At 43.0% G+C, this 27,699-nt stretch overlaps 1 protein-coding gene across 4 annotated transcripts in view; it reads right to left on the reverse strand.

Moving 5' to 3' along the window:
* Window positions 1-27,699, reverse strand: part of LOC112105892 (MAP3K7 C-terminal-like protein) — a 71,233-nt gene that overhangs the window by 8,215 nt on the left and 35,319 nt on the right. For all 4 annotated transcript variants that reach the window (XM_026651446.2, XM_024198888.3, XM_024198883.3 and 1 more), the window contains 2 exons: window positions 19,630-19,691; window positions 5,448-5,563 (listed from right to left, as the gene is read on the reverse strand). In XM_026651446.2, the coding sequence (XP_026507231.1) occupies window positions 5,448-5,563; window positions 19,630-19,691 (178 nt within the window). The remainder of the gene's footprint in view (window positions 1-5,447; window positions 5,564-19,629; window positions 19,692-27,699) is intronic.

A 27,699-nucleotide genomic window follows, 5' to 3' on the forward strand; every position in this document is an offset into this window, starting at 1 on the left:
ACAGAGTGCAGGGATTGCAATGAGCTGGCTCCTGCTTGGGAAGGATATTCGAACAAGGACCAGTAACAATCTGGTTTTTAAGCTATAAAGGCAGAGCCTGTGGTCATGCCACTTACAGCATGCTTCAGCTGTGTAGTCCTAGCACATCTGAGCACTGACCAGCATGGCAGGACAAGCTGAAGAGTCTTTTGGGATTAAATGAAGCCAGCATACCACTCTGATTTGGTAGTGTTTTACAACCTTTTTGCACAAGTGCAAATAACTACACAAGGTGCAAGTGAGTGGAGAATAAGGCCTAAACTGGGTAAACTGAGCAATCGTCAGAATAGGAGGTTGGTGGGTTTGGGCTACACAGCATTTTTAGGAACATCCACAGGTATCAATGAAGTCCTCTGCTCAATGTACAACAGCAGTCAAAGAAAGCAAACAAGATGTTAGGATGCATAAGGAATAGGATGGAAATTAATATAGAAATTAAATTGCCATTCTATAACTCAATAGTGTGGCCTCATCTGAAACACTGCAGTAATGGTCAGATTTTAAAAAGGAAACTGAAGTACGAGGGGGTTCAGAGATAAGTGACAGGAATGATTAGGAGCAGGGAAACTCTCTTATGAAGAAAGATTGAAAAGTTTGGGACTATCTTAAAGGAGATGAATAAGTGGGACCATGATAAAAGCATATAAAATAAAGAACAGCATAGAGAAGGTAATTTAAGGGCTTCTATTCTCCCCCTCTTGTATTACAAGACTAAGAAAACGTTCCATGAAATTGAAAGGTGACATGCAAAACTAATCAAAGGAAATAGATTAAAAAAAACAAAACCACACAACACAGTTAGTCTGTGTAACACATTGTCATCACTGAGACTAAGAGGATCAGACATTTAGAGTATGTCCACACTGCAATATAACACCTGCAGCTGACCTGTGTCAGCTGACTCAGGCTCAGGCTGCAGGACTATAAAATTGCAGTGTAGATGTTCAGGTTGGTCCAAACTCCAGGACCCCACATCAGGGGGTGGGTCCCTGAATTTGGAATCTAGCCCAAATGACTACACTGCAATTTCAGAGCCCTGAAGCCCAACCCTGAGTCAGCTGACACGGGCCAGGTGCAGGTGTTTTATTGCAGAGTAGGCAATGGCTAAGCCTCACATGGCTACTAAGAATATCCAGAACTTATAACAGCAATTTTTTAAAAAAATAATCAAGGTTTGTGGGAGGGATATAAACCCAGATGCTTTGGCACATACACCTTCCTCTAACTATGGGAAATTAGAAGGAAACTTTCCCTAAGGACAGATTATCCCATAAATATGTCCTTGCAGAGTTTCTTCCTCTGAAGTAGCTGGTACTGGCCATTACTGGAGCCAGAAAAATCGATTACATGGACTACTAAACTGATCCAATATGGGAATTCCTATGTTCCCCGGGCAAACTGTTTTTGAAAATAGTTGCTAAGTGTTGCTTCTCTGAACTCTCTTAATGTGCCAGTAATCATCTATGTCAAGGGTGGTTTAGCAGTATCCAGCGATGAGGATGAACACTAATAAAAGCATGGAAATCCCCCATCTCCAGTTCACCTGAATGTTTATACCACATAAAAGGTTTGTGTAAGCAGGCAGCCTTTCTGATTTTTTTTCTTTTTTTTGGTGGGGACGGGGGTGAGGTGGTAGAAAAAGAGAGAGTGAACTAACGTGTAAATCAGGGCATAAGCATACCCTCAACTAGGGGTCTACTACAATACACATAGAAGAAAGGAAGTGAAAAGGTATCCATGGCACAGAAAAGGGACAATCCTAGACCACATTTACTCCAGGCATGTGTTAGAATTGTTTGGGGGGAGGAAAAAGATAAAAGTGGCCAGAGCTAATAATACAAAATATAGCTAGCAACCAAGACAACTCTAATATTTAACTGCATAATCCAGGGTCATTAGCTAGTAATAGTAATGTAATAAGTGCCCAAAATAACCAGCCATCCTATCCCTTTCACCCAAAATTAGAGATCTAACACATCTGTCATGGAAATATAAGAAGTTACAGGAACATAAATTAAATTACATTCACTGATCTAAGTGTGGTGTATTCTTGCCTCCACACCCCTTTCTTCCTTTTCTATCTCTTCTTCCATTTCAGGTTGAGTTTGTCCCTTGCCCAACATATCAGAACAAATTCTCTGCTGGTGTAAATGGGCAGAATTCAAATGAAGTCAGAGCTGTGCCCATTTACAGCATGTTCTCCCACCAGTCTTGCCCTTTGTTCTACCCTATAATTCTCATTTTTTGATCCCCTCATCCTATCCCTCTCTCTCACTCCCTCTTCCTCATGAGGTAACTGCGTTCATTGCTCCCACACCTACCATGGATTGTGCTCTTACTATCTGCCTCTCCCACAAAGAAAACGGGGCAAAAAGACTCCTGCTGTGGAGTGCAGCAGTCAGTGTTAGTCCAATTCACCACCTCCCTTTATAGCTTTGTGCTCCTGCCTCCCCTGCATTCTGTAGCGAAAAGCACATTGCAAAGGAAGAGGGTCTGAGGGCAGGAAGAGAAGGCAGCCAGGAGAGGGCCCCTAAGCAACAGGAGGCCAAAAGAGACACGCCAGCTGGTGCTAACTTCTTAGCACTGGCTGGTGGGCTAGCATGCAGGACAAAAGTGCAAACCAAGATTGTTAACTGCCCTGCATTTGCTCTAGGTCCCTGGAAAGAAGAGAAGGCAAGAGAGACAAATTACACATTATTTATCTACCATATTTCTAAGGCATCTGTCACTTTGGTATGTAAACAAAGTTATAAAGAAAGCATTTTATAAAATAATCCTTTTCAGCTGTAGTTATTCAAATGTGCTTGTGGCACTGACATCTATTTATGCTTATGATTGTTTTGATATCATTATGATATGATTAAGTTCCCTCCTTGATAAATTCTGATCTGTGCAATAGCGCTAATTTACCATGTGATCTTTACTGGTCTGCAAATATTTTTTTAGAAGTAACAATGTGGAGTATTCTGTTTAGAGCAGACTATCATCTTGTTCAATACTTTGAACACAGAGTTTTGTATCATCAGGCTTCCTGGCAGTATGTGTTGCCAGGTAGTGTTTGACCTTTGCATTCCACAGATAAACTAATCTGTGGAGAGGAAGTTAAGAATGCTGGCAGGGTAGCCATCTAACATAAGATCTCTTGGCCTCAGTAAAAATGTGAACTGAGTGGAAGAAGAATATTGCACAAGTTACTATTTGTTTAAAATAAAAGGGAGAAATCATGTGTGTATTTATCAGTTTACTGTATTCAATATTTACAAGCAAGGATTATATTTACCTGGCATATTACACTATTATGAATCCACATTTCCACAAAAGGAAGGTTAAAATTTGATAATATTTTGTAGTAAAGTTGGGACATCTGCTGTAAATGGGCACAGCTCTGACTTCATTTGAATTCTGCCCATTATGATTGCCCTTTGATGGCAGATACAAAGAATATGGCTTTTCCTACCCTACATATACTTTCAATATACTGACATTGGTGGTACATCCTGACCAACTACTAATGCCAAACAGTCCCTACCTGACCTATGCACAAAAACCAATTTGTCTCAAAACAGAAATTATCATTTGTTCTGAAAACAATTCTTAAAGATCAAACTATGGCCTCTAACAGTACATAAAGGACCACATTCTGGAATGTATCCTTAATATCATAGCTCTCTCAGCTGGCCTCAGCTAGCAATCATATCTGTCAGACAATAAAATACCTGTATGGCTTAATGCAGGAGGAAAAAAATAAGAAATTGCTGCAAAAATCATTGGAATTAGTAGAAAAATCCCTGCTAGTAGGAAGTTTGTTCAGGTAATAACTGAGGCCCCAGTCCTATGATTGCCCTCTGATGGCAGATACCTGCATCCTTACAGGGGATTCTGCAAGAAGGGCAGGTGTTCACTCATCTGGACCCACTTGCAGGTCTGGGGCTTAAAATCTTAACATTTTTTTTACAGTTGGGTCTCTGATCATCTCACCTTCTTACATGACTTCAAAAGGAATCTCCTGAGTTGGGGTAATTGAGGCAGAAAATTATGCTTTTGTTGCCCTGAGGAAAATCCAAAGTCCCATAGCATCAGAATTAATTGTTTGTTAAAGAAGGATGTATCTCTTGAATTAGCTTTTTACCTCTGACTCCACCCCAATCCAAGGCTTGGTGAAACACAGCTACAACAAAAAGGGCTTTTTCTGTGGGATGGCTGGCCTTTTGTTAAAATAAAATCCAAATATCATACAACAGAAACGGAAAGTACAGTAGATTAAGGATCTACTTAGAGTATTATTTTCAACTGAATTATTCTCACTCTTTTGCTCTTCACTGAAAATGTCGAATCATTCTGGTTGTCAATGTCTGGCATTTGATTTAACATTAACTACACCCTGGAAGAATCCAATTAGCGTCAAAAAATTTGGTTTAATCTGTTTATATAATTGTGGTGAACAACAACTGAGCACCATGCCATAAAGTCAATGCAAACCATTACTATAAAAGGGATGGAGCCAGTGAGAATAAACCATCAAATGGATCAGAAAGGTCAGGCAAGAGAATAAACTTAATGTAACTCAGGCAAACCACCCTGCCAGGCAAAAGGAAAACAGAAAAAGAAAAGGAGTAGTCAAGAAATGAAACACAAAACAACTGGACAGAGAGGGACCGAAAAAATGGTCAAAGGTAGATATGCCATAATAAATGGGTCTTCCAGAAGGCTTGTCTACATGCAAGGTTGCAATAGTTTAAAATCACACCTTAAATTAAACTACAAATCAGAGGGTCCACACTGTTTTTGCACAGATTTAACTAAAGTTAATTAAAAACAAATTTAAGCTATACAGAACTAAATCATTCTTAAAACTGAAATAAGGGTGTCTATGCAGGGGATTGCACTAGTTTAGACTGGTGCAAGTATGTGTGAATAAGGCCATACAGTGTCCTAAAAGCAGCCAATAAAGGGATTCTGGTGGATGTCCTTCAGTGGACAGTTGCATAATTGAGAGCCCTGAACAGTTAAAGTTCTGCTCTCGTCCTGGTCATGGCCGAACCTTAGGACAGAGAGACGGCCTGCTCTGTCCAATTGCAGTTGTCCCAGGCAGGGGAATAGGGTCACAAAGACCTTCTGGCTTAGATTACGAAGGATTTCTATAGATCAAGATCTTGAATGTTAGCTTCCTTACTCAAACTTTTACTCTTTTAGTCTCTTTACTCAAACAAAAATACCATTTTTCTTTAATACCTACTTCTGGCAGCATTTTCCACTTTTCCTTCACTAACCTAGAAATCATATTCCATGTGAATGGTTCTGTAGTAATTTTAAAATAATTATGAAAGTTTTTCTTCATGCAAATTACACTTCTTTTCCTTTGAACGTATAAGTAAATACTGAGGTTTCTTTGGAGAAAAGTTACTTACTTTCTTTCTTCCAGCAGTGCAATTTCCTTTTTGACCTCATGATATTCTTCTGCTATTTGGCAGTGCTGTTTGAACACCTCCATAGATTCCGTAGAGTCATGGCAAGGAGGCAGAGGCTTCATAAACAGAAGGAAAAAAAATAATCTAATGCTTCTGCATGTGACAAACATTAGAAATGAAATCTTGCCTATTTAAAAACCAAGATATGATTTGGGTCCAATCCTGTAGTCCTTATTTAGGGAAAACATCTATTTACTACAAGGACTGCAGGACCAGACCAAATGTTATTACTGTTATTTCCCATCTGTCACATGTAAACATAAACTTTTTAACCTTTCAAGTATTTTCATAATTTTCCTTGCCACCTATGCAAGCCATCAGTGAAATTTGGATTAGAAGAAGGATATTCTCCCTATACAACATCTTCGTCAGATACAGTGAAGTAATAATGCTAAATCTGGGGCACCAGTTATATCCACACCACAATATAAAACATGGTATTTATAATTTCACTGCAGAATCAAGCAGAAAATTAATTTGAGTTGAGGGTGGGAAGAGCTCTAATTCAAACATAAACACCTATAAGATTAGAAAAGGGTACACCGAGGAACCATTGGCTAATTAGTTTTGTTTTCATATACATGCTTCCCTCCCCCCCCCCACTTTATGGAACATGGTCTTATAGTTAAAGAACACCACTGTCAGCCAGAAGATCTGGGACCGAGTTTAGCAATTTACTTCCAGGGAGCCAGAATTTCAACCCTAGCCTCTATCCCATCTCTGCCACAGCCTTTGATGTGACCTTGGGCAAATTTCTCTCTCTGTGTCTCAGTTTTCACAACTGCAAAAGGAAACAGACAGTACTTACCTAAGGGCTGAGGTGAGGCTTAATTCACTAATATTTGTGAAGTGTTTTGAGTTCCAGTGATGGAAGGTGCTGTAGAAGTGCAAAACTATGAGGACAATGAAAACACTTCTTTAAGAGTATTCAGATAATAGGACCCAATTGTTCACCATTGAAAGTAATGGGAGTTTTGCCACTGACTTCACTCTATGCAGTCCCTATATTAGTACAGCAAGTTGTTTTTAAAAGAAGAATGCAAACTTTGGAAATCCACTATTGTAAATACAGCAAATAAAAATATCCCACCTTGAGACTCCTATAAAGAATTAAAACTAACGTGTTGAAAGTACAATTTGGGGAAGTGGAGGTTGATGGGTATTGCTCCTTCTAAAAAAATGCAACTTAATTCAGACATCAGAGATGAGCTTCACACTTTGTCCATAATACTTGTAGGAAATTTAATATTTTTAAATTGGTAGCCATGAATTAATCAACTGCACATGAACGCCACATAACATGATCATGCCACCTGTTTAAATCAAAAGGAAACATTTAAAAATAATTCTTCTACTGTCCTGCTAAGGAGCATCCAATTGCCCTCTGGAATAAAAGTGAATCTATTTCTACCCCTCATTGCTCTATTTGGACTCTTCTATTTAGGGAGGAATATGCTTTCAGTGACTATGGCAGGAATGGCAGCGCACTGGTACTTCGGTTATTCCTATTCCTGACTCTGAAATCTTTTGCTGTAGCTAAAGTTACAAAGCATAGTTTTGATTAAATCTACTTACAGAGAAAGAACAAAAGGGTTTTTACTTAATAATGAGTCTCTTTCAGATGTGCCTTAATGAAGAAAAATGCTTGACGTGATGCAGGCCATTTGAATTAATTGTAAGTGGTATGTAGTTTTTAAGAAATGTGGATGTACAAACATTCATTTTCAATACTACGAGTTCTGACAGTTTAAATTAAGACATTTATAACAATACTGCTGTGAACAAGTTGTTTTTAAGAAACAGCTTTGAGTTCAGGTGAGGTCAGAACCCCAGAGAGAGAGTTCCTCATTCCTCAGGACATCCAAGGGAATGAGGACAGACACAGGGACGGATTTTAAATGACATGCCACAACTTATATGAAAATTTAACACTGGAGAGCGGCACTATCTGCCCTATCTCATACAAGGCATTTCAGGAGAGTCCATCGCGGTGTTTACATCTATCATAGAGCTCATAACTCAGGGTAGACTCTCCACTGCCTACCCCAAGGATTCACCTTGCTCTGCTGAATCCCCTACACTTCCACAGTATGAAGGGGACAGAAGGTACCAAAGAGGTACCCCGGTCTGCAACGACTTCAGGTATTCCTTATTCCATAGACCTGGGTTGCATCAGTGAAATCCCATATCTCTTATCTGACACAACTGCTGCAAATTGGGATGAACTAACACTCTTAGAATTCCTCACATTAAATTACTACATCTTATATAGAAGTCATTAAGCACCTCCGCCATTTCCACATTTTCTGTTGTTTTCCCCACCTCAGTGAGTAACGGGCCTACCCTGTCCATGGTCTTCCTCTTGCTTCTAATGTATTTGTAGAATGTTTTCTTGCTACCTTTTATGTCTCTAGCTAGTTTGATCTCGTTTTGTGACCATCTGAGGACTTAAGAAAAGCCGTTACTAATAATGCTTGATTTATTTTTAAGGCTGCATTTGAGAGAGAATATTAAATTTTTTAATCTGAGGTTCCACAGAAGATAGAGAAGGCTTGTTATCACCTCCATCTCCCTCCCAACACAACATTATTCCCAAGAGTACCTTTTCTGCTTGACTTTTTATTTTATTTGTTTTCCATACTTTGCATCTAGCCACTGTGCACTGAAATATGGACAATGTCAAACCAAGAGAATTTTATTGCAATAAGCTGCACGTTGGACAGCATGTACATTACATCGTATCTGCTCATACACATGCTGGGCTAGGGGACCTATTTAGCAATCTTCTATTATCCAGGGGCAGTCACATTTCATTCTGCCTTTTTTATTTAATGAAACTAAACTGGCATGCAACTAAAGCTGGTTGAGAATTTTTGAAATTCCATCAAAACCTTTTTATTTTATTTTTTCTATTTTTGACAAGCTTACTGAGTAACTGAAATTTTTTGAGAACTTGAAATTTCAGGGAAAGGTATTTGCAAAAAGTTTCTACGTTGTTCATGAAAAATAATTCTACCAGCTCTATATGAAATACAGGCAGACTTATTATTTGATAGCAAACTGCTCTCTATCACCCACAGGTAAAATGCAAGGTATAATGCTTTGTCCAACTCCCTGGCTGCCAACCAGAATGTTCAATTTAGCAGAGAGAGTTTATATGAGCCATAATTTGCTCTGGAATAATCTCTAAATGCTCTAGCTTGGCAATCAAATTTGGTGGAAACGTTAATTTCCAGGTATTCCCATAGATGTTCACTATTGGGGGGACGGATAGCTCAGTGGTTTGAGCATTGGCCTGCTAAACCCAGGGTTGTGAGTTCAATCCTTGAGGGGGCCATTTGGGGATTTAGTTGGGGATTGATCCTGCTTTGAGCAGGGGGTTGGACTAGATGATCTCCTGAGGTCCCTTCCAACCCTAATAATCTATGATTCTATGCCTCTCTAGCGTCACAGTGTGTTCTCAGCTATCATCCATGACTGAGAATAAGCAAACTTATCACTTTTGCCTAAAACTTTATTGAACAGGGCCTTCCTTTCCCTTAGTGGGCCCTCAGGGTCTGTCAAGGCTCCTGTTTGTCTGCAATAAGTAATCTTTGTTAGTCTTCTTGAACGACACTCCACCATTTGTCCCCCAGCCCAAACTTTGTTTCCTACTTTCTTTTTGGGACGGGTGTTGTCTTGTGTCTTTACAATTTAGGCCTGGTCCACACTAACCCCCCACTTCGAACTAAGATACGCAACTTCAGCTACGTTAATAACGTAGCTGAAGTCGAAGTACCTTAGTTCGAACTTACCGCGGGTCCAGACGCGGCAGGCAGGCTCCCCCGTCGACTCCGCATACTCCTCTCGCGGAGCAGGAGTACCGGCGTCGACGGCGAGCACTTCCGGGATCGATCCCAGAAGATCGATTGCTTACTGCCGGACCCTGAGGTAAGTATAGACGTACCCTTAGAATCACCAAAACAAAGTGCTTTGTAAGAAGAAATTGGAATTTGAAACCAACACTATCATATTTCTTGCTATTTTGAGGATTGGATGTGCCACTACTTAATGTGCTAACTTTCTCATTTCAGTGATAATGTCGTAGGCTAGCTGGCTACTTAAAGAGAGTTAGATCCAGCCCCCCTGTGATAAATCAGCTGCCTCACAGCTGATGCTGTGAGGCTACAGATGAGGTGAAAACTTGATCACTTGGTCCTCACAAAAAAACTACAAGTAGCTCAGTTGAACCAGAAAGCTACACAGAGTGGGTAGGCTCTTGCAGGAGTCCCTAGGTCAGGGGAAAGAAACGGGTTTATGTATGACTCTCAGGCAGAAGCAGGGAGACTTGCCTTAACTCCCAGACAGAGGGCCTGTGGAGTGTGATCCTGCAGGGGGAGTAAATAAAATCTTCTGGAGGAACCTGAGTCAAGGGGAGGAAAGGATAGTTTGGTATACAGAACTTGTGTTATTTTGAAGAAATAAAATAGAACCGCTGAAGAAAGGAGGACTGGAATCCTGTAGCTGGAGAGTGTACTTTAGTGCACAGGCTGATTAGTTAGCCCACTGGCTACCGGCCACTACTGCACCAAATTCATTACAGGGCAGGAGAGGTGCTGGGCATCTGGCATCACAAGTGCCATCTCTGGGGAAGGAAATGGGAAAACAAGAAAAGTTCTCTTTTTTGACCTGCAGAGGAGCATTCTGCTAAAATGTTTACTTGCAGAAAGGAGAAAGTATTTTTGATTTAGGCAAGAGGACAGAGAATTAATGAGGGAATAAATCTGTTACCACCAAGAAATGAGTCTGCAGAGGCAAGTCCTGAAAGAACAAATGCAAGGGCAAAGGCCTCAAGCACCATTATCTCAAAGAAGCTATTGTAGTGGTTCAGCAAATATCGTCATCTCACCTTCACAGAACAATGACACGTAATTATTAGTGTCCTGTTGGCTCCCAACAATGCATTTTCACAGCAATCCAACCTACTAAAGAGCAGGGAAAAAGAGAATGGGAATTCCCAGAACATGCATTTCTTGTCCTTAAAGTCTGTGCATTTTTTTGGTAATGTTTTGTTAGGTTGCACTGGCCACTGGTTGTGTCTGGCCTGCATATTAGAATACTTAATCGATTTGATTTACAGGATTTGTGTTGAGTCCAACAGGCATACTTTAGTTTATTCTCAATATAATATCATTTCACTATGCCATACAGTTAATATATAAAAGCATATCTGCAACAAAAGATTTAAAAAAAAACCACACGCCGCCACAAAGGAAACATTGTTATATTTAATAGCAGCAGTTGCCAACATTTAATCCTTATTTTAGCGTCATCCAACCTCATTCCCTTGCACTGGCAAAATATGTGCCCACAGCAACTCTCATTTGGTTCACTGAGCTAATACAAGCAGCATTGACTAAAGTCACAGGTTCAGGTGATGATGTTGTCTGTCCAGCTGTGCCTAATTTGCGGCAAGGCCTAAAGCCTCCATAGTTTATTGAACACTCGGTCAGGCTTGCACAAACTTTGTCCAGAATGCAACAGGCAGACATTCGGAGATCCTGTACTGTAACTGCATGTCATCAGTCCTTCTGTGTGAGGATATGTGCACTGTTTCTTTCAGTGTAGCAGGAAGCCAGGCAGGACGGCCTGGAGGAAGAGTCTAGGAAGAAGCTCCATAGCAAAGAAGAGAGAATCTTCTGGGATTATGCTGTTTTTCTTATTCTAATGAAGATGTTCATTGTTTGAAGAAAGCAACTTTCCGTGATTCTTTGCCATTGTCACCTGCCCCTTTGCACTTAACCTTTCAAATCCATAATACATCACCATCCTACACCCACCAAGTTTGTAGTTGAATTGTCCTAGTTTGGGTAGTTGGTCGCACTGCCAAACCCAAGTGTTCAAAAATCATGAGATTGGCTTTAAAACATGAGATTAATAATAATAATAAAACAAAACATTTTGGATTCTTTTTATTTACCTTCTGTTTGAGGGCCTTTAGGGTGCACTCAGGTCATGTTTTCAAGCTTTTCTCTGCAACCATGAGGGCTAGAAACTTTCATTAAAAAAAAATGCTGAGCTTCTCATAACTCCAGGAGCCGGGTCTTAAAGAAAAACACCAAATATTGTGAGACTCATGATAAAATCACGAGAGTTGACAACAGTGAGTTGGGATATAGCTTCTTAATTCAGGGAAGCAGTGGATACACAGGCTCACCGAGAATAAATGTGGGGATGAAGATTCCATTAATATAAATTTTGTTGGATAGCAGCAACACAGATGTGTCTGCTCCCGAAAAGCCTGGAGTTTATAAAAATGTTTGCATCATACACTGTGTCTGGCCTGCCTGTGTACACATATAGATATCAGCTAACCTGGATATGACTACACTGGAGCTGGAGGTGTAGTTCCAGCTTGGACAGATATACCTCTGTTCAAGCTAGTCTGGTAAAAATAGAAGTGTAGCTGCAGCGGGATGGGCTAAATACATAGGGTGTTGAATGGGATCATACTTGCGGTGGCTAGCTGTCCTGCCGCCCTCACCACTGTAGCGTCTACTATTTTTAGTGCATTAGCTCAATCAGAGCTAGTGCAAGTATGTCTACCTCAGCTGGAAATTAGACTACCAGCTCCAGTATAGACATACTCTATGATCCATTAAGCTGGCATCACCATGATAGCCCTTTTTGTCAGATGTACCTCTGGGCTTGATGTGGAGGGACAGAATGGATATTTGGGTTCCCTCTACACATCCTGCATAGTTTGGGAAGCCCAGTAATGACCTCTTGTGCATTTGCCATGTTGATCACAATGCCCTGCAACATACCTCCGTAACAATAGCAACCACTATGTACCAAACTGATGACCAGGTAAGCGGTAACTAACTTCCACTGTGCAACCATAATCCATCAATTAATTTTCCTCCAAAGTAATAGGATGGGTCAGATGATTGGTCTAGAAACTGTACTACCACGCTCAGGAGGAAGTGGAGAGACTTTGGATCTACTCTGGAGAGAGTTGGTTATTTTCTAGTCCTAGTACGGTGCCCCAATACTGTTGGTATGGATGTCTTATAAATGCTAACATTATAATGTTATTACTACAGAACAAATGGATAAGTTCATGGACTATTAAGTGCAAATATAGGATATTAAGGCACTTTTAGAATTAAGTGAATATTTAAAATTATAATGTACTTTTTACACCTTTGCAAAATAATTTGTACATCTTTATTCATGGTCACTACAATTTTCAGTGTCACTATAAAGGCTGAGAGCAGACAGGACTGGCTACTAATTTTGTCTGTTACATACCAAGGAATCTCACAAAACCTGGATGACTGGGCAACAAAATGACACATGAAATTCAATGTTGATAAGTGCAAAGTAATGCACATTGGAAAACATAATCCTAAATATATATACAAAATGATGGGTTCTAAATTAGTTGTTACTACTCAAAAAAGAGATATTGGAGTAATTGTGGACAATTCTCTGAAAACATGTGTTTAATGTGCAGCAGCTGTCAAAAAAGCTAACAATGTTAGGAACCATTAGGAAAGGGATGGATAACAAGACAGAAAATATCATAATGCCACTACATAAATCCATGGTACATCCCTACCTCAAATACTGCATGCATTTCTGGTTACTCTATCTCAAAAATATATATTAGAAATTGAAAAAGGTACAGAGAAGGGCAACAAAAATGATTAGGGGTATGGAACAGCTTCCATATGAGGAGAGTTTAAAAAGACTGGGACTGTTCATCTTAGAAAAGAGACAACTACGGGGGGATATGATACAGGTCTATAAAATCATGAATGGTGTGGAGAAAGTGAATAGGGAACTGTTATTTACCCCTCCACATAACATATGAAATTAACAGGCAGCAGGTTTAAAACAAACATAAGGAAGTATTTCTTCACACAACATACAGTCAACCCGTGGAACTTGTTGCCAGGGGATGTTGTGAAGGCCAACAGAATAACTGAGTTCAAAAAAGAATTAGATAAGTTCCCAGAGGATAGGTCCATCAATGGCTATTAGCCAAGATGGTCAGGATGCAACCCCATGATCTGGGTATCCCTATACATCTAAGTGCCAGAAGCTGGGACTGGACAATAGGGGATGGATCATTTGATAATTGTGCTGTTCTGTTTGTTCCCTCTGATGCCTCTGGCACTGGCCGCTGTCAGAAGACAGTACACTGGGCTAAATGGACCATTATGGACCCAGTATGGCCATTCTTCTGTTCTCACATAACAAACTTCTCTTTTTATAGCACTGAACATTCTCATTACTTTCCCAATAAAATCTGACTTAAATTTACCTGTGACTTCATAAATGAGGCAAGTCTTTCTGTTACATCAATTTTATGCTAATCTAACTCTATTGATTTCAACAGAGTTATACTGCATAAAACCAGTGCTGCTGAGAATCAAGTTCATGATTTCATGTAAGGCCATGGAAGGGAGTTTCATTATTTTTTATAAGAACAACTTTCCATGACTACATTCTTCCCTATTCAGGGGAAAACAGGAACACCCAAAGAGAGTGGAAAGCATAACTGAGAGAAGAGGAGACAGATGGAGCAAAACATATTGGGAGCAGAGACTGGAGAGACATAGTACAGGGCCCAATAACTTGGGTGTCTAAAGTTGGACACGTTCATCTGTAGTCAGCAATCTAAATATCCATTTCAGGCATTAGGTGTTAAGTAGATGTCTAAATATGGTGCATATCTTTTAGTTCAAAAAATGGGATTTCAGGCAGTGCAATCACCTCTCATAGCACTATTAATCAAGAAAGCCCCCTCAGAAGAACCAGTCTTTGGGGGGACAGACAGAGGTTTTTACTTCCTCACAGTAATCTCCCAAATGCAGAAAGCATGTCCCCTCTCCCATAGACTGCATGAGTCCAGTGTGAGGGAAACTGGACTCATGCGACTGGACCCAAGACTCCGATTCAGAAAAACACATAAGCATGTACTTAAGTTCATCCTTATTCAGGAAGCATCTGACTTCAGTGGTACTTAGCACACGTTTAAGTGTTTTGCTGAATTGGGGCTAAGGACAACATGCTGAAGAAAGTGGAAGAACAGGGAGCTTTATTTATATCAGCTCTGCTTTAGTTGAGCAGCCTGGTAATTTCTGCATACGGATTTATTTATTTTATTAATTGTAATATGTCAGAATGATTCAACTTTTCTACTTAGATAGTTTAGCCTGCTGTGTAGTTAGTACACACTGAACTTTCTGAGGCTAGTGGGCCCTAGAGGCCCACCTATAATGTCTTCTTGATGCAGCCCATCAGAGCTGTGCCGCAGTTTGTTTTGTTTAATACAAAGCAAGTAATACTCCTTGGAATTTTTCCATTGCAGAGTAATGGAAAATGGAACTTTCAGAAATGTATTTTTAGAACAAAGTTCTTGCTGTGACTTCACTAAGTAGATCAGAATACTGGAATGAAGATTTCCATTTTTCAGAAAAAGCAGTTAACTTTCAATTATCAAAAGTGCTCTGTTGTAAGAATGGCTATAAAGCACTAAATATTTGCAATTAGTCATCTAGAAATATTTATTCTAGATCTGGATCTTCACCTCTGCAGAATCTCTGCTTATAGCGGACTGACAAAGCTCCACAGCTCAATGGGAAGTGCACACGTTCTGTGGAGTACCAAGATCAGTTCTGCAGAGTTCTCCCACAAGCAAGTGCACAAAGGGTGGGTGGATCCGGATAGTGATGAATGGCAGTGGGATGATCCATTTCAAGGCTGCCAGTATCTCTTCAGGGCTCTAACATCTAGGGAGAAAGGCCACACATCCAACAGAGAAGAGAGTAGCACACTGCCTGATATCTGGTCTGTAGACTGCTGCCCAGGATTCTGGCTTAAAAGCACTAAACTATAAGGCTGAGATTTTCAGTCACTTATTGAATACCCAAATTAGTTTTGTGGCTTTGAAAATCCCACCACAAGGGTTCCAGTCATTTGTGCTCTTTGATATTACAAGTTTCAAAATCCTACTTTAAGAGTTTGGGAGCTCCCAATTGGTAAGTTACTTTTTAAGAAAAACTGAGTATCAACCGTTGTATATCCATTTACCTTGCACTTACATGTATACTTTGTTTCTCTTAATAAAATATCAGTGTCTCTGCCTATAAACCTGACACCGTGAGGAAAGCCTTGTAGCCTGAAATATTGGTATTTTTATTGTGAAGATACACACAAGCATACTTAAGTCAAAGGATTTCTCATTGTTGTGCTGCAATTGACTTAGCATTTTGGATTCAGAGAAAAATCAAAATAAAATTGCCTAGCTAGTTTACAGTAGATACAAATAAAGTTTAAGATATTAAATATAAAATCCATTTCATTTACACTATAGTTGTGAAACAAACTAAAGGAAGGAAAGAAACTCAAGGCTGAGCTGAATTCACTGTTAAATTTAAACACAGCACAAAAGTCTGAGCTTAAGGCCCAATCTGGCTATCACTTGAGCACTTGCACATTAACTCAATGTAATTACTTATGTGTATAAATGTAAGCATGTGTGTAAGTGTTAGAAGGACTGTGGCCTAAGAATGAAGCACCAACATTAATTAATCTGGTAGAATCAGCCAGACACTCATCATAATGTATACTTCCCTGATATTACAAAAATGTTCCTGAAAGATAATAAAAAGAACACTATCTGACCCAAAGCCTTTGATGGTTTCTTCGGATTGGCTGTGGCATCTTGAGTTCTTTAGGGAGAAGGAAATATTTAGGCAGTTCTTAAAAAAAAAAAAAATGTTATGGACTCAACAGACCAAGAGGGCTCCTTGTAGAATTTTTCTACTGTGTATTTAGAATATTTTGTAAAAGGCTATTATTTATCCAACAGACTTAAATGCTTCCAGAGGAGCAGTTTCAGTCTATTGTGAAAGTATACATTTAGAGAGTGTATTATATGTACTAAAAGTGGGTTGTAAAAGTCTTAATAAAAACATAGAGAGACAAGGTGGGTGAGGTAATATCTTTTATTGAACCAACTTCTGTTGGTGAAAGACAAGTTTGTGAGCTTACACAGAGCTGTTCTTCAGGTCTAGAAGAGGTTTTTAGTGCAGAGAGATTTTTAGTGTCTAGCAGAGTGTGATAGGGTGTGTTCTTCACACTTGCCCTGAAGGGGTTAATGTAGACCAGAGGGGCCAATAAATTAGGCTGCAAACTGGGGGAACTAAGGCTGAGAGGAAAGCCCTAATTAAGGGAAGATCATCTGTGTAGGAACAGGAATGGGGTTCTACAAAGCCAGAGAACTGATAGCAGAGAGAGGCTGCAGGGAAGTAGTCTGTAGTCACTCCCTGGGAGAAGGGGTGTGTGTGTTGGGGCTATAGAAATTAGCCTTCAGTTACTCCCTGAGAGGAGAAAGATTGGGCTGGCAAACCTGGGGGATTGGGGTGGGTATCAGAGCCAGAAGGAGTACGAAAGGCTCAGGCAAAAAGGAAGCAAGGTTCAGGATGGTGCAAACCTTGGCTGCTGACTAGAGGGTCCTGAGCTGGAATCTAGAGTAGAGGGTGGTCCCTGGTGGTCTACCAGCCACTGTGAAAGTGGCATCATCGGGGCAGTGAATAAAAAGGCTGACTAAGACTGCAGGTAAGGAACTGAGTTTGATACCTCAGAAGGGGGAAAACATGCATAGGGACCTGGCTGGAGGGCCAAGTCACAAAGAAGGAGCACCTTGAGTTGCAGAAAGCGCGAGAGAGTGGCAGCAGGGTGTGCAGCGAGTAGCCAAAGGGGGCCTTGGACTGGGAAAGAGCTAATTCCCAGAGTGGCCAGGGGGAGGTGCCACCTGTGGTGAGGGGATCTGGTGACACAGTCTTATGAATTTAAGTTTCCAAGCTCATCTTTTGAAGGTGTTGTGCAGGTTTCCTTTGTAGATGAGGACTGAGAGGTCAGATAAGACCGTTTTGTGAAAAGTGTTCACCCATGGGTTTTGTCTCTTTCACCTGCAGAATTTGGTCCAATAAAAAATATGACCTCACCCATCTTGTCTCTCTAACATCCTGGGACCAACACCGCGAACAATTTTTTAAAAATTTAAAAATTAAAAAAATAGTCACTTTGGATGTAAAGTAGCAGTAACAGATTATCTGGGTAACTTTGTTTTTAAATATCACAAGCAGCGAAGATAGTCATACATAGCACTCTTCATCCAGAGATCTCAGTGTGTTTTACATAGAAAAGTAAACATCACTATTTCCATTTTACACAGGATAAACAGATGCACAGAGAGGTGAAGTGACTTGTCCAGGGTCACACAGGAAGTCACTGCAGAGCTGGGAATAGCACCCAGGTTTCCTGACTCCCATGCAGTGCTCTAGCCATTAAAAACTACTGGCTCAATCAAATTAGGGCTATATGCTGCAGAAAATATCCACAGCCTTCTGAGCCAGCAGAAAGATCAGCAGACTGAAGAAAGGCTAACATACCATCATACACCCCACCAAGCTTTACACCAGAATTCTGTATTCTGGGCCCATTCCTCTTACCTTCCCTACAAATCCCACAGGCCCACCCCTGTTCTCTGTATTCTGATGGGGAGGGTGAGGACAGCCTCCATTATCCTCCAGCCCTTCCCCTATCATCTTTCTGGTGAGTAGTGGGAAGGACAGAAAATGAGGTTTCTCCAGACCAGTGGCTCCCTGGCATCATCTCCTTAGTTGACAAGACAGCTAAGAAAACACATAGCTCCACATAGCTCCTTTGAAAATATTTCCCAGTTTACGTAAGGAAAGCACCTGCCTTTGCATTTAAATGTCAGAGGATGCCTGCTGTCATTTACATGAGCCTGAATGTTCCTGGGAAAGATATGATCTGAAGCAGCCATCAAAAATGAAACTGTCATCATTCTGCTGCTACTATGGAGGGGCACTGACCCTAGGAACAGGGAGCCAGCTCTTTGCCTCCTAAACCTCTGAGTTTCCATGGACCCACAGAAATGGTCCGATTCTGTGATGAGTTGGGCTGCTTTGTGTTATCCTTGCATCACAAACTACAGCACTAAAGCCATCTTAGCAGGCGGCAGGAGGATTCCCCCATCACTGTAGCAGTTCCTATGTCGAAAGTGTGGCTGAGGCAAAGGGAACATGGCTGAGGTGTTTACATCCTTGTGATCACTGACTGTTGTAGTGGGGGCTGTTGACCAAAGAGCGTAAATTAGGGTAACCTTCAGGATACTCTAATTCAGCAGTTCTCAACCAGGAGTCCAGGGCCCCCTAGGGGGCCGCAAGCAGGTTTCAGGGGGTCTGCCAAGCAGGACCGGCATTAGACTTGCTGGGGCCCAGGGCAGAATGCTGAAGCCCCACTGCATGGGGCTGAAGGCCGAGACCCAGAGCCCCGCCACCCAGGACGGAAGCCGAAGTCTGAGCAACTTAGCTTTGTGGGGCCCCCTGTAGCATGGGACCTGGGCAACTGCCTTGCTTGCTACGTCCTAACGCTGGCCCTGGCTTTTATATGCAGAAAAACAGTTGTTGTGGCACTGGTGGGCCATGGAGTTTTTAATAGCATGTTGGGAGGGGCCTCAGAAAGAAAAAGGTTGAGAACCCCTGCTCTAATTTATGCTGGAGACTGACCTGGTACCAGGATGGCCTAAGATTAAGTTTAGGAGTGAAATGCAAGAAAAACCTTTGTATACCAGTCCTTTCTTGCCCCACCTTCACTGAATGCTTTGTAGCCTCAGTGAAGTAGCTTGCCTGGAGCCGATCTTGGACTGGATATGGGCTTTAAACCATTTTACAAAGTATCGGCGCAATCCTTCTCCCATTGAAATCAGCAGTGAAACTCCTATTCAGTCCAATGGCAGCAGGATGGGCCCTGTTAAGGTTTGCACACAAATAATTTGTAAATAAAAAAAAAATTGAAACTGCCACAATGGCCAAATTTCCCTGCACTGGGTTGAAAATTCAAACCAATCTCCTTGTTGATATAGTTTCTCTCTCTATGCAAATGGGCAGTCCCATAAATTTTTAGAGCTCAGATGTGCACCACTGAAACACTCACAGTAACTTAACTATGGCAGCACAAATATATTGTTTCAAGTTTTTTTTTTTTTAATCTAATATACATGGTATAGAATCAGTTAAAAATAAAAATCAAAGTTTACCTGAAGTTGCTGTTCTAGTTCTGGAAAAGCCAAAGGAAAGGTGTTTTCAGGAGGAGCATCATCTAAAATGTAAAAAGACATTTTGAAAGATAACACTTACTATAAAGGCATTTCACATGCTCAATTGATATAGTATGGCATGTATGTTGTCCCTTCTGTCCTGATCCTGCAAAGACTTACACACCTACTTAACTTCATACATGTGCATAGTCCTACTGAACTCAGTAGAACTACTTAGGGATGTAAAGTTAAGTCTTTGCAGGATTGGAGCCTTACTTTGTGTTACAATAATTCTGAAACAGAGTCACACTTATAGAATGTATTATAGCACAGTAAATCAATCAATCAAGCAATACATCCAGACAATTTCTATCTCCTGCTTCCCAATTACAGTACAAATAATTCAGGTTTCTGCCATACACACCCATGCCTTCAATGAGCTCATGACTTCAGTAAAGAGTAAGGCCTTGACTACACTGGCCAGTTTCTGCGCAGTAAAGCAGCTTTCTGTGCTGTAACTCCCGAAGCGTACACACTGCCAAGCCACCTAGTGCGCAGAAACTGCACAGTTGCAGCGCGGTAAAAAAATCACCCTGACGAGGCGTACAGCTTTCTGTGCCTGGGCTACAGCGCCACAGTGCCAGTGTAGACACCCTGGTTGATTACAGCGCTGCAACTGGCCTCCAGGAAGTATCCCACAATGCCTGTTCTCACCTTTCTGGTCATCAGTTTGAACACTACTGCCTTGCCCTCAGGTGACCAATTGTGAGCCCCACCCCTTAAATTCCTTGGGAATTCTGAAAGTCCCCTTCCTGTTTGCTCGGTGACGCATGCAGTGGTCTCAGCGCATCTTTCCAGGTGACCATGCCTGCTTCACGCACCAGGTGATCCCCCACTTGGAGCAATGCCGAGCTGCTGGACCTCATCAGCATTTGGGGAAAGGAGGCTGTCCAGTCCCAGCTGCACTCCAGCCGTAGGAGTATGATATCTATGGACAGATTTCACGATGCATGATAGAAAGGGGCCGTGACCGAGACACACTGCAGTGCAGGGTCAAAGTGAAGGAGCTGTGGAAAGCCTACCACAAGGTGCAGGAGGCAAACTGCCAATCCAGTGCTGCACCCACGAGCTGCTGGTTCTACAAAGAGCTAGGCATGATAATCGGTGGTGACCCCATCTCCACTGTGAAGGCCACTGTCGATACTTCGGTGGCTCATGTGCCAGTTGAGAGTGAACTGAGCCAGGAGGAAGAAATCTTGGACGAGGATGTGGAGGGGTAGGGGGACCCAGAGGCAGAGGACGACTCGGAGATCAGAGATGCATTCAGCCAGGAGCTCTTCTCTACCCCGGAGGAGGGTAGCCAGTCACAGCTGTCGGATTTTGGCGAAGTGCAAACAGGAGAGGAGGCCCCTGGTAAGTGGCTTTGATTTTGGGAATCGCTGAAGCGAGTTGCTGGGGGCAGGAGGGTTGCAGAAAGCAGGCTTGTGTCTGTATGATGCGCGTACCATCACATGCCTACTCTGAGTGGCGGAACAGGGTGTTGATTGACTCCCTCACCTCACAGGAATCTGCCTCAGAGATCTCCAGGAAACTGTCATGGAGATACTGGGCAATCCACTGCCACAGGCTCTTTGGCAGAGCTGCTTTGTTTCTTGCCTCATTAAGGGTAACTTTCCTGTGCCACTCTGCTGTCACTGGGGGACGGAGGGACCATAGCTGCACACAGGAGAGCTGTATAAGGGCCAGGATGGAAGCCACAGTCTTGGAGACGACCCTCCCTTAATTCCCTGCTCACCCTCTGCAGCGAGATATCTTCCATAATGAATACAGCCTGTGGAAAATGTGGGGACAGTAATGATTATAAGGTCCCCCCTACAGTGCTGGCTCTCCCTAAGAGCCAAGTGCCCAGTGTACAGTATGGTCCTGGAACACTGATTTCCACTGCCCCTGCGGTTACTAAACATTTTGGGGGGGTCTTGTGGCTCATGTGTGTTTGCCTGGAGTCAGCCAGTTAGTGACAGGTATGTGAATAGTAGCTGTGTTTTAAATCAGTGGTCTGTGTGTTGCAAACAATACTGCTTCTGTAAATTGTTGCATTTTGGCTTCACAGATATGACCTTGGGAGCGCAGCCTCCTTCTTTGTTATCGCCGGCTGAACAGCTGCTCAGAATTAGAAAGCGGCGACAAAGAACTAAAGAGGACTTTCTGCGTGATGTCACGGTGCACTCCACGGCCAAAAAACAAGAATTGAAGGAGCAGCAGGACAGCAAGAAGAGGGACCGAAAGGAGAACGCAGCATGCCAGAATGAAGCCACGGAGCAGTTCTTAAATGTTATGGAGCGCCAAGCAGACACTATCCAGGCGCTACTAGCACTGCAAACCAAACAGCTCCGTGTCCGCCCTCCCTGTCGCAAAACTCTTTATCATGCGCCCCCCAGACACCGCTTATCAACCTCCTGGCTCCAGCCTGTACCTGTTGCATTCCACTCCTGCCCCGTCACAGCCAAGCCCTGCGGACTCCCAGTACCCACTGCACTCAACATCCATCCCTCTGCAATTTAGCCCTGCTCAAGTACAGTACCCACTGCACTGTACTCCAAAGGACAAGGTTGCATATGATACCTGTACATACACAAATCTTTAACTGTCCCGGGACCCCACCTCCCCCTCGGACCTTCCCTTCCCCCATCCCTCACAGTGCTGATGTGTTTTTTTGTTTGTCTCTGTCCTCCGTTGTTTTTTTTTTAATAAAATAATTGTTTTGGTTTGAAAGCAATCTTTATTCCATTAATTGAAAGCAAACAGAGCCCTGCAAATCAACAGGCCATTTTCTTAAACCTTCACTGGGCATCGTCTGCACCAATCACAATCGCCTCCTAGCATTACAAGCACTGCACTCCTGAGCATAGCAACAAATATTAGTGGCTTTCAGCTTCAAATTGCTGCCCTCAAGGCATCCCTGATCCTTATGGCCCCACGCTGCGCCCCTCTAATAGCCCTGGTCTCTGGCTGTTCAAATTCAGCCTCCAGGCACTGAGCCTCAGCGGTCCAGCCTTGAGTGATGCTTTCACTCTTCCCGTCACAAATATTATGGAGTGTACAGCACGTGGCTATAAGCACAGGAATATTGTCATCAGCCAGGTCCAGCCTCCCATATAGGCAGCGCCAGTGGGCCTTTAAATGGCCAAAAGCACACTTAACAGTCATTCTGCACTTGCTCAGCCTGTTGTTGAACCGCTCCTTGCTGCTGTCAAGGTTCCTTGTGTATGGCTTCATAAGCCACAGCATTAAGGGGTAGGCAGGGTCTCCCAGGATCACAATGGGCATTTTGACTTCCCCTATGGTGATCTTCTGGTCCAGGAAGAAAGTCCCTGCTTGCAGCTTCCTGAAGAGGCCACTGTTCTGAAAGATGCGTGTGTCATGCACCTTTCTGGACCAGCCTGCATTAATGTCTGTGAAACACCCACGGTGATCCACAAGCGCCTGGAGCACCATAGAGAAATACCCCTTCCGATTAATATACTCAGTGGCTAGGTGGTCTGGTGCCAAAATTGGAATATGTATGTCATCTATCGCCCCTCTGCAGTTAGGGAAGCCAATTTGTGCAAAGCCATCCACAATGTCACACATGTTGCCCAGAGTCACGGTCTTTCGGAGCAGAATGTAATTCATCCGGCCCTGCACACTTCCGTCAACACGAGTCCAACGGTCAACTTTCCCACTCCGAACTGGTTAGCGACCGATCGGTAGCAGTCTGGAGTAGCCAGCTTCCACAGTGCAATTGCCACACGCTTCTCCAACGACAGGGCAGCTCTCATTCTCAGGTCCTTGCGCCACAAAGCTGGGGTGAGCGCATCACACAGTCCCACGAATGTGGCTTTCCTCATCCGAAAGTTCTGCAGCCACTGCTCATCATCCCAGACGTGCACGACGATGTGATCCCACCATTCAGTGCTTGTTTCCCAAACCCAAAAGCGGCGTTCCACTGTGGTCAGCACCTCCGTGAATGCCACAAGCAATCTCGTGTCATAGCTACTATGCGTGGCGAGATCAATCTTGAACTCCTCTTGCCTTTGTAGTTTAAGGAATAACTCCACTGCCACTTGTGACGTGTTAGTGATTGCGAGCAGCATATTGGTCAAGAGTGCGGGATCCATTCCTGCAGACCGAAGAGGCAGAGCGCGCAGTACACAAACCGTTGAAAGATGGCGTCTAATGCAGACGGAAGCACAGAGATTTCTGGGATGCCAAGCAATGCATCATGGGGCATTGGGACAGGACCCAGGATGCCCCGTGACCCCCTTCGCCTTCCCATAACTCTTAGTGGCAGAAAAGGAAGAGATGCTCTGTGGGACAGCTGTCCAGAGTGCACCACTCCAAATACTGCTGCAAGTGCTGCAAGTGTGAACACGCTATTGCGCAGGCAGCTGACAGTATGAACACACAACAGCGGTTTCCCTTCAGTCCTCTCTGAGCGGCGATGTAACTGCCGGCACTGTAACTCTGCCAATATAGACATACCCTAAAGAGAGTTCATCACCTGCTAGAAGGTAGTCAGCATATCGCAGGGTTGGGCCCATTATAAGTATGACTTCTAAACAGTCTTGAAAGTGACTTTTCTGCTATGGTTTAGTAGGGCTAAAATAACAATATGAGAAACAGTTTTCCCCCTGTAGTAAATGTAATGCCCATGGAACACACCACAGGTTCTTTGTGTAGTTACAGAGGAATGACAACACATACAGCAGCACAGAATCATAGAATATTAGGGTTGGAAGAGACCTCAGGAGGTCATCTAGTCCAATCCCCTGTTCAAAGCAGGACCAACACCAACTAAATCATTCCAGCCAGGGCTTTGTCAAGCTGGGCCTTAAAACCTCTGAGGATGGAGATTCCATGACCTCCCTAGGTAACCCATTCCAGTGCTTCACCACCCTCCTAGTGAAATAGTGTTTCCTAATATCCAACCTAGACCTCCCCCACTGCACCTTGAGACCATTGCTTCTTGTTCTGTAATCTGCCACCACTGAGAACAGCCTAGCTCCATCCTCTTTGGAACCTCCCTTCAGATAATTGAAGGCTGCTATCAAATTCCCCCTCGCTCTTCTCTTCTGCAGACTAAATAACCTCAGTTCCCTCAGCCTCTCCTCGTAAGTCATGTGCCCAGCCCCCTAATCATTTTTGTTGCCCTCCGCTGGACTCTCTCCAATTTGTCCACATCCCTTCTGTAGTGGGGGGACCAAAACTGGACGCAATACTCCAGGTGTGGTCTCACCAGTGCTGAATAGAGGGGAATAATCACTTCCCTCGATCTGCTGGCAATGCTCCTACTAATACAGGCCAATATGCCATTGGCCTTCTTGGCAACAAGGGCACACTGCTGACTCTCATCCAGCTTCTCGTCCACTGTAATCCCCAGGTCCTTTTCTGCAGAACTGCTGCTTAGCCATCGATCCCCAGCCTGTAGTGGTGCATGGAATTCTTCCATCCCAAGTACAGGACTCTGCACTTGTCCTTGTTGAACCTCATCAGATTTCTTTTTGCCCAATCCTCCAATTTGTCTAGGTCACTCTGGACCCTATTCCTACCCTCCAGCATATCTACCTCTCCCCCTAGTTTAGTGTCATCTGTAAACTTGCTGAGGGTGCAATTAATCCCATCATCCAGATCATTAATAAAGATGTTGATCAAAACTGTCCCTAGGACCGACCCCGGGGCGCTTGATACCAGCTGCCAATTAAACATCGAGTCGTTGATCACTACCCGTTGAGCCCAAAAATCTAGCCATCTTTCTATCCACCTTATAGTCCATTCATCCAATCCATACTTTTTTAACTTGCTGGCAAGAATACTGTGGGAGACTGTATCAAAAGCTTTGCTAAAGTCAAGATATATCACATCCACCGCTTTCCCCATATTCACAGAGCCAGTTATCTCATCATAGAAGGCAATCAGGTTGGTCAGGCATGACTTGTCCTTGGTGAATCCATGTTGACTGTTCCTGATCACCTTCCTCTCCTCCAAGTGCTTCAAAATGGATTCCTTTGAGGACCTGCTCCATGATTTTGCCAGGGACAGAAGTGAGGCTGACTGGTCAGTAGTTCCCTGGGTTCTCTTTCTTCCCTTTTAAAAAGATGGGCACTATATTTGCCTTTTTCCAATCTTCCGAGATCTCCCTCGATCACCACGAATTTTCAAAGATAATGGCCAATAGCTCTGCAATCACATCAGCCAACTCCCTCAGCACCCTGAGATGCATTAGATCTGGACCCAGGGACTTGTGCACGTCCAGCTTTTCTAAATAGTCCTTAACCTGTTCTTTCACCACTGAGGGCTGCTCACTTACTCCCCATGCTGTGTTGCCAGTGCAGCAGTCTGGGAGCTGACCTTGTCTGGGAAGATGTACTCAATGCTTTTTTTTGCCTCCTTCAGCTTTTTCCATGTCATCTGTCACTATTTTGCCTCCCCCATTCAGTAAGGGTCCTACACTTTCCCTTTACCTTCTTCTTGTTGCTAACATACCTGTAGAAACCCTTCTTGTTACACTTCACATCCCTTGCTAGCTGCAACTCCAATTGTATCTTGACCTTCCTGATTACACCCCTGCATGCTCTAGCAATACTCCTCCCTAGTCATCTGTCCAAATTTCCACTTCTTGTAAGCTTCCTTTCTGAGTTTAAGCTCACCAAAGATTTTGCTGTTAAGCCAAGTTGGTTGTCTGCCATATTTGCTCTTCTTTCTGCACTTCGGGATGGTTTGTTCCTGCACCCTCAATAAGGCTTCTTTAAAATACAGCCAGCTCTCCTGGACTCCTTGCCCCCCTCGTAGTTGGATCCTGTCCATCAGTTCCCTACGGGAGACCAAGTCTGCTTTTCTGAAGTACAGGGTCCGTATTTTGCTACTCTCCTTTCTTCCTTTTTTCAGGATCCTGAATTCAACCATCTCATGGTCTCTGCTGCCTAGGTTGCCACCCACTTCTACTTCCCCTACCTCCTTTCTTCCTTTTTTCAGGATCCTGAACTCAACCATCTCATGGTCTCTGCTGCCTAGGTTGCCACCCACTTCTACTTCCCCTACCAATTCATCCCTGTTTGTAAGCAGCAGGTCAAGTGGAGCACAGTCCCTAGTTGGTTCCTCCAGCACTTGTACCAGGAAGTTGTCCCCAACACTCTCCAAAAACTTCCTGAATTGTCTGTGCACTGCTGTATTGCTCTCCCAGCAGATGTCAGGGTGATTGAAGTCCACCATTAGAACCAGAGCCTGTGATCTGGAGACTTCAGTTAGTTTTCTAAAGAAAGCTTCGTCTACCTCATCCTTCTGATCCGGAGGTCTATAGCACACGCCCACCACGACATCACCCTTGTTGCTCTCGCCTCTAAACGTAACCCAAAGACTCTCAATAGGCTTTTCTCCAGTTTCAAACTGGAGCTCTGAGCAATCATACAGCTCCCTTACATACAATGCAACTCCTCCACCTTTCCTCCCATACTTGTCCTTCCTGAACAGTTTATACCCATCCATGACAGTGCTCCAGTCATGTGAACTGTCCCACCAAGTTTCTGTTATTCCAATCACACCATAGTTCCTTGATTGTGCCAGTGCAAGCTTCTCCATATCACATTACTTATGTGTCTTTACTCTGAAGGACCCACCTGCAGGGATGAAGTTAATTCATTCATATGCTCAATCAAATCAAGGGCTTTTTAACATAGGCTGCCAACCAGGTGTGACTGAGTGCCTGTTTTGGGGTTTTCACTAGGAACTGGATTGAGAATAGAAATGTGAATCATACTCCTGTGGCAATATTCATTACTCATAGTCACTGTCACACTAACAGTTTTGCATTGGATTTCACTGTTGTTTATGTATCTTGCTGCAGGTTACAGATCTTCATTACTAGCTCACTTTCAGAATCTGTTGTATGCATTGTCACAATTAAACCACGGTTGTTTACACAGTAGAAAATTGCTGAGGCAGGATCTTGTAAGCTGCTCTGTGCTGACAGACCTCTGTGCTCTCACAGAGCCTCACTGAGGCTAGGTCTACACTACGGGGTGGGGGGGGGGGGGC

The sequence above is a fragment of the Terrapene carolina genome, unplaced genomic scaffold (assembly GCF_002925995.2).
Source record: "Terrapene carolina triunguis isolate 2854851 unplaced genomic scaffold, T_m_triunguis-2.0 Scaffold30, whole genome shotgun sequence".
NCBI classification, from domain to species: Eukaryota; Metazoa; Chordata; order Testudines; family Emydidae; genus Terrapene; species Terrapene triunguis.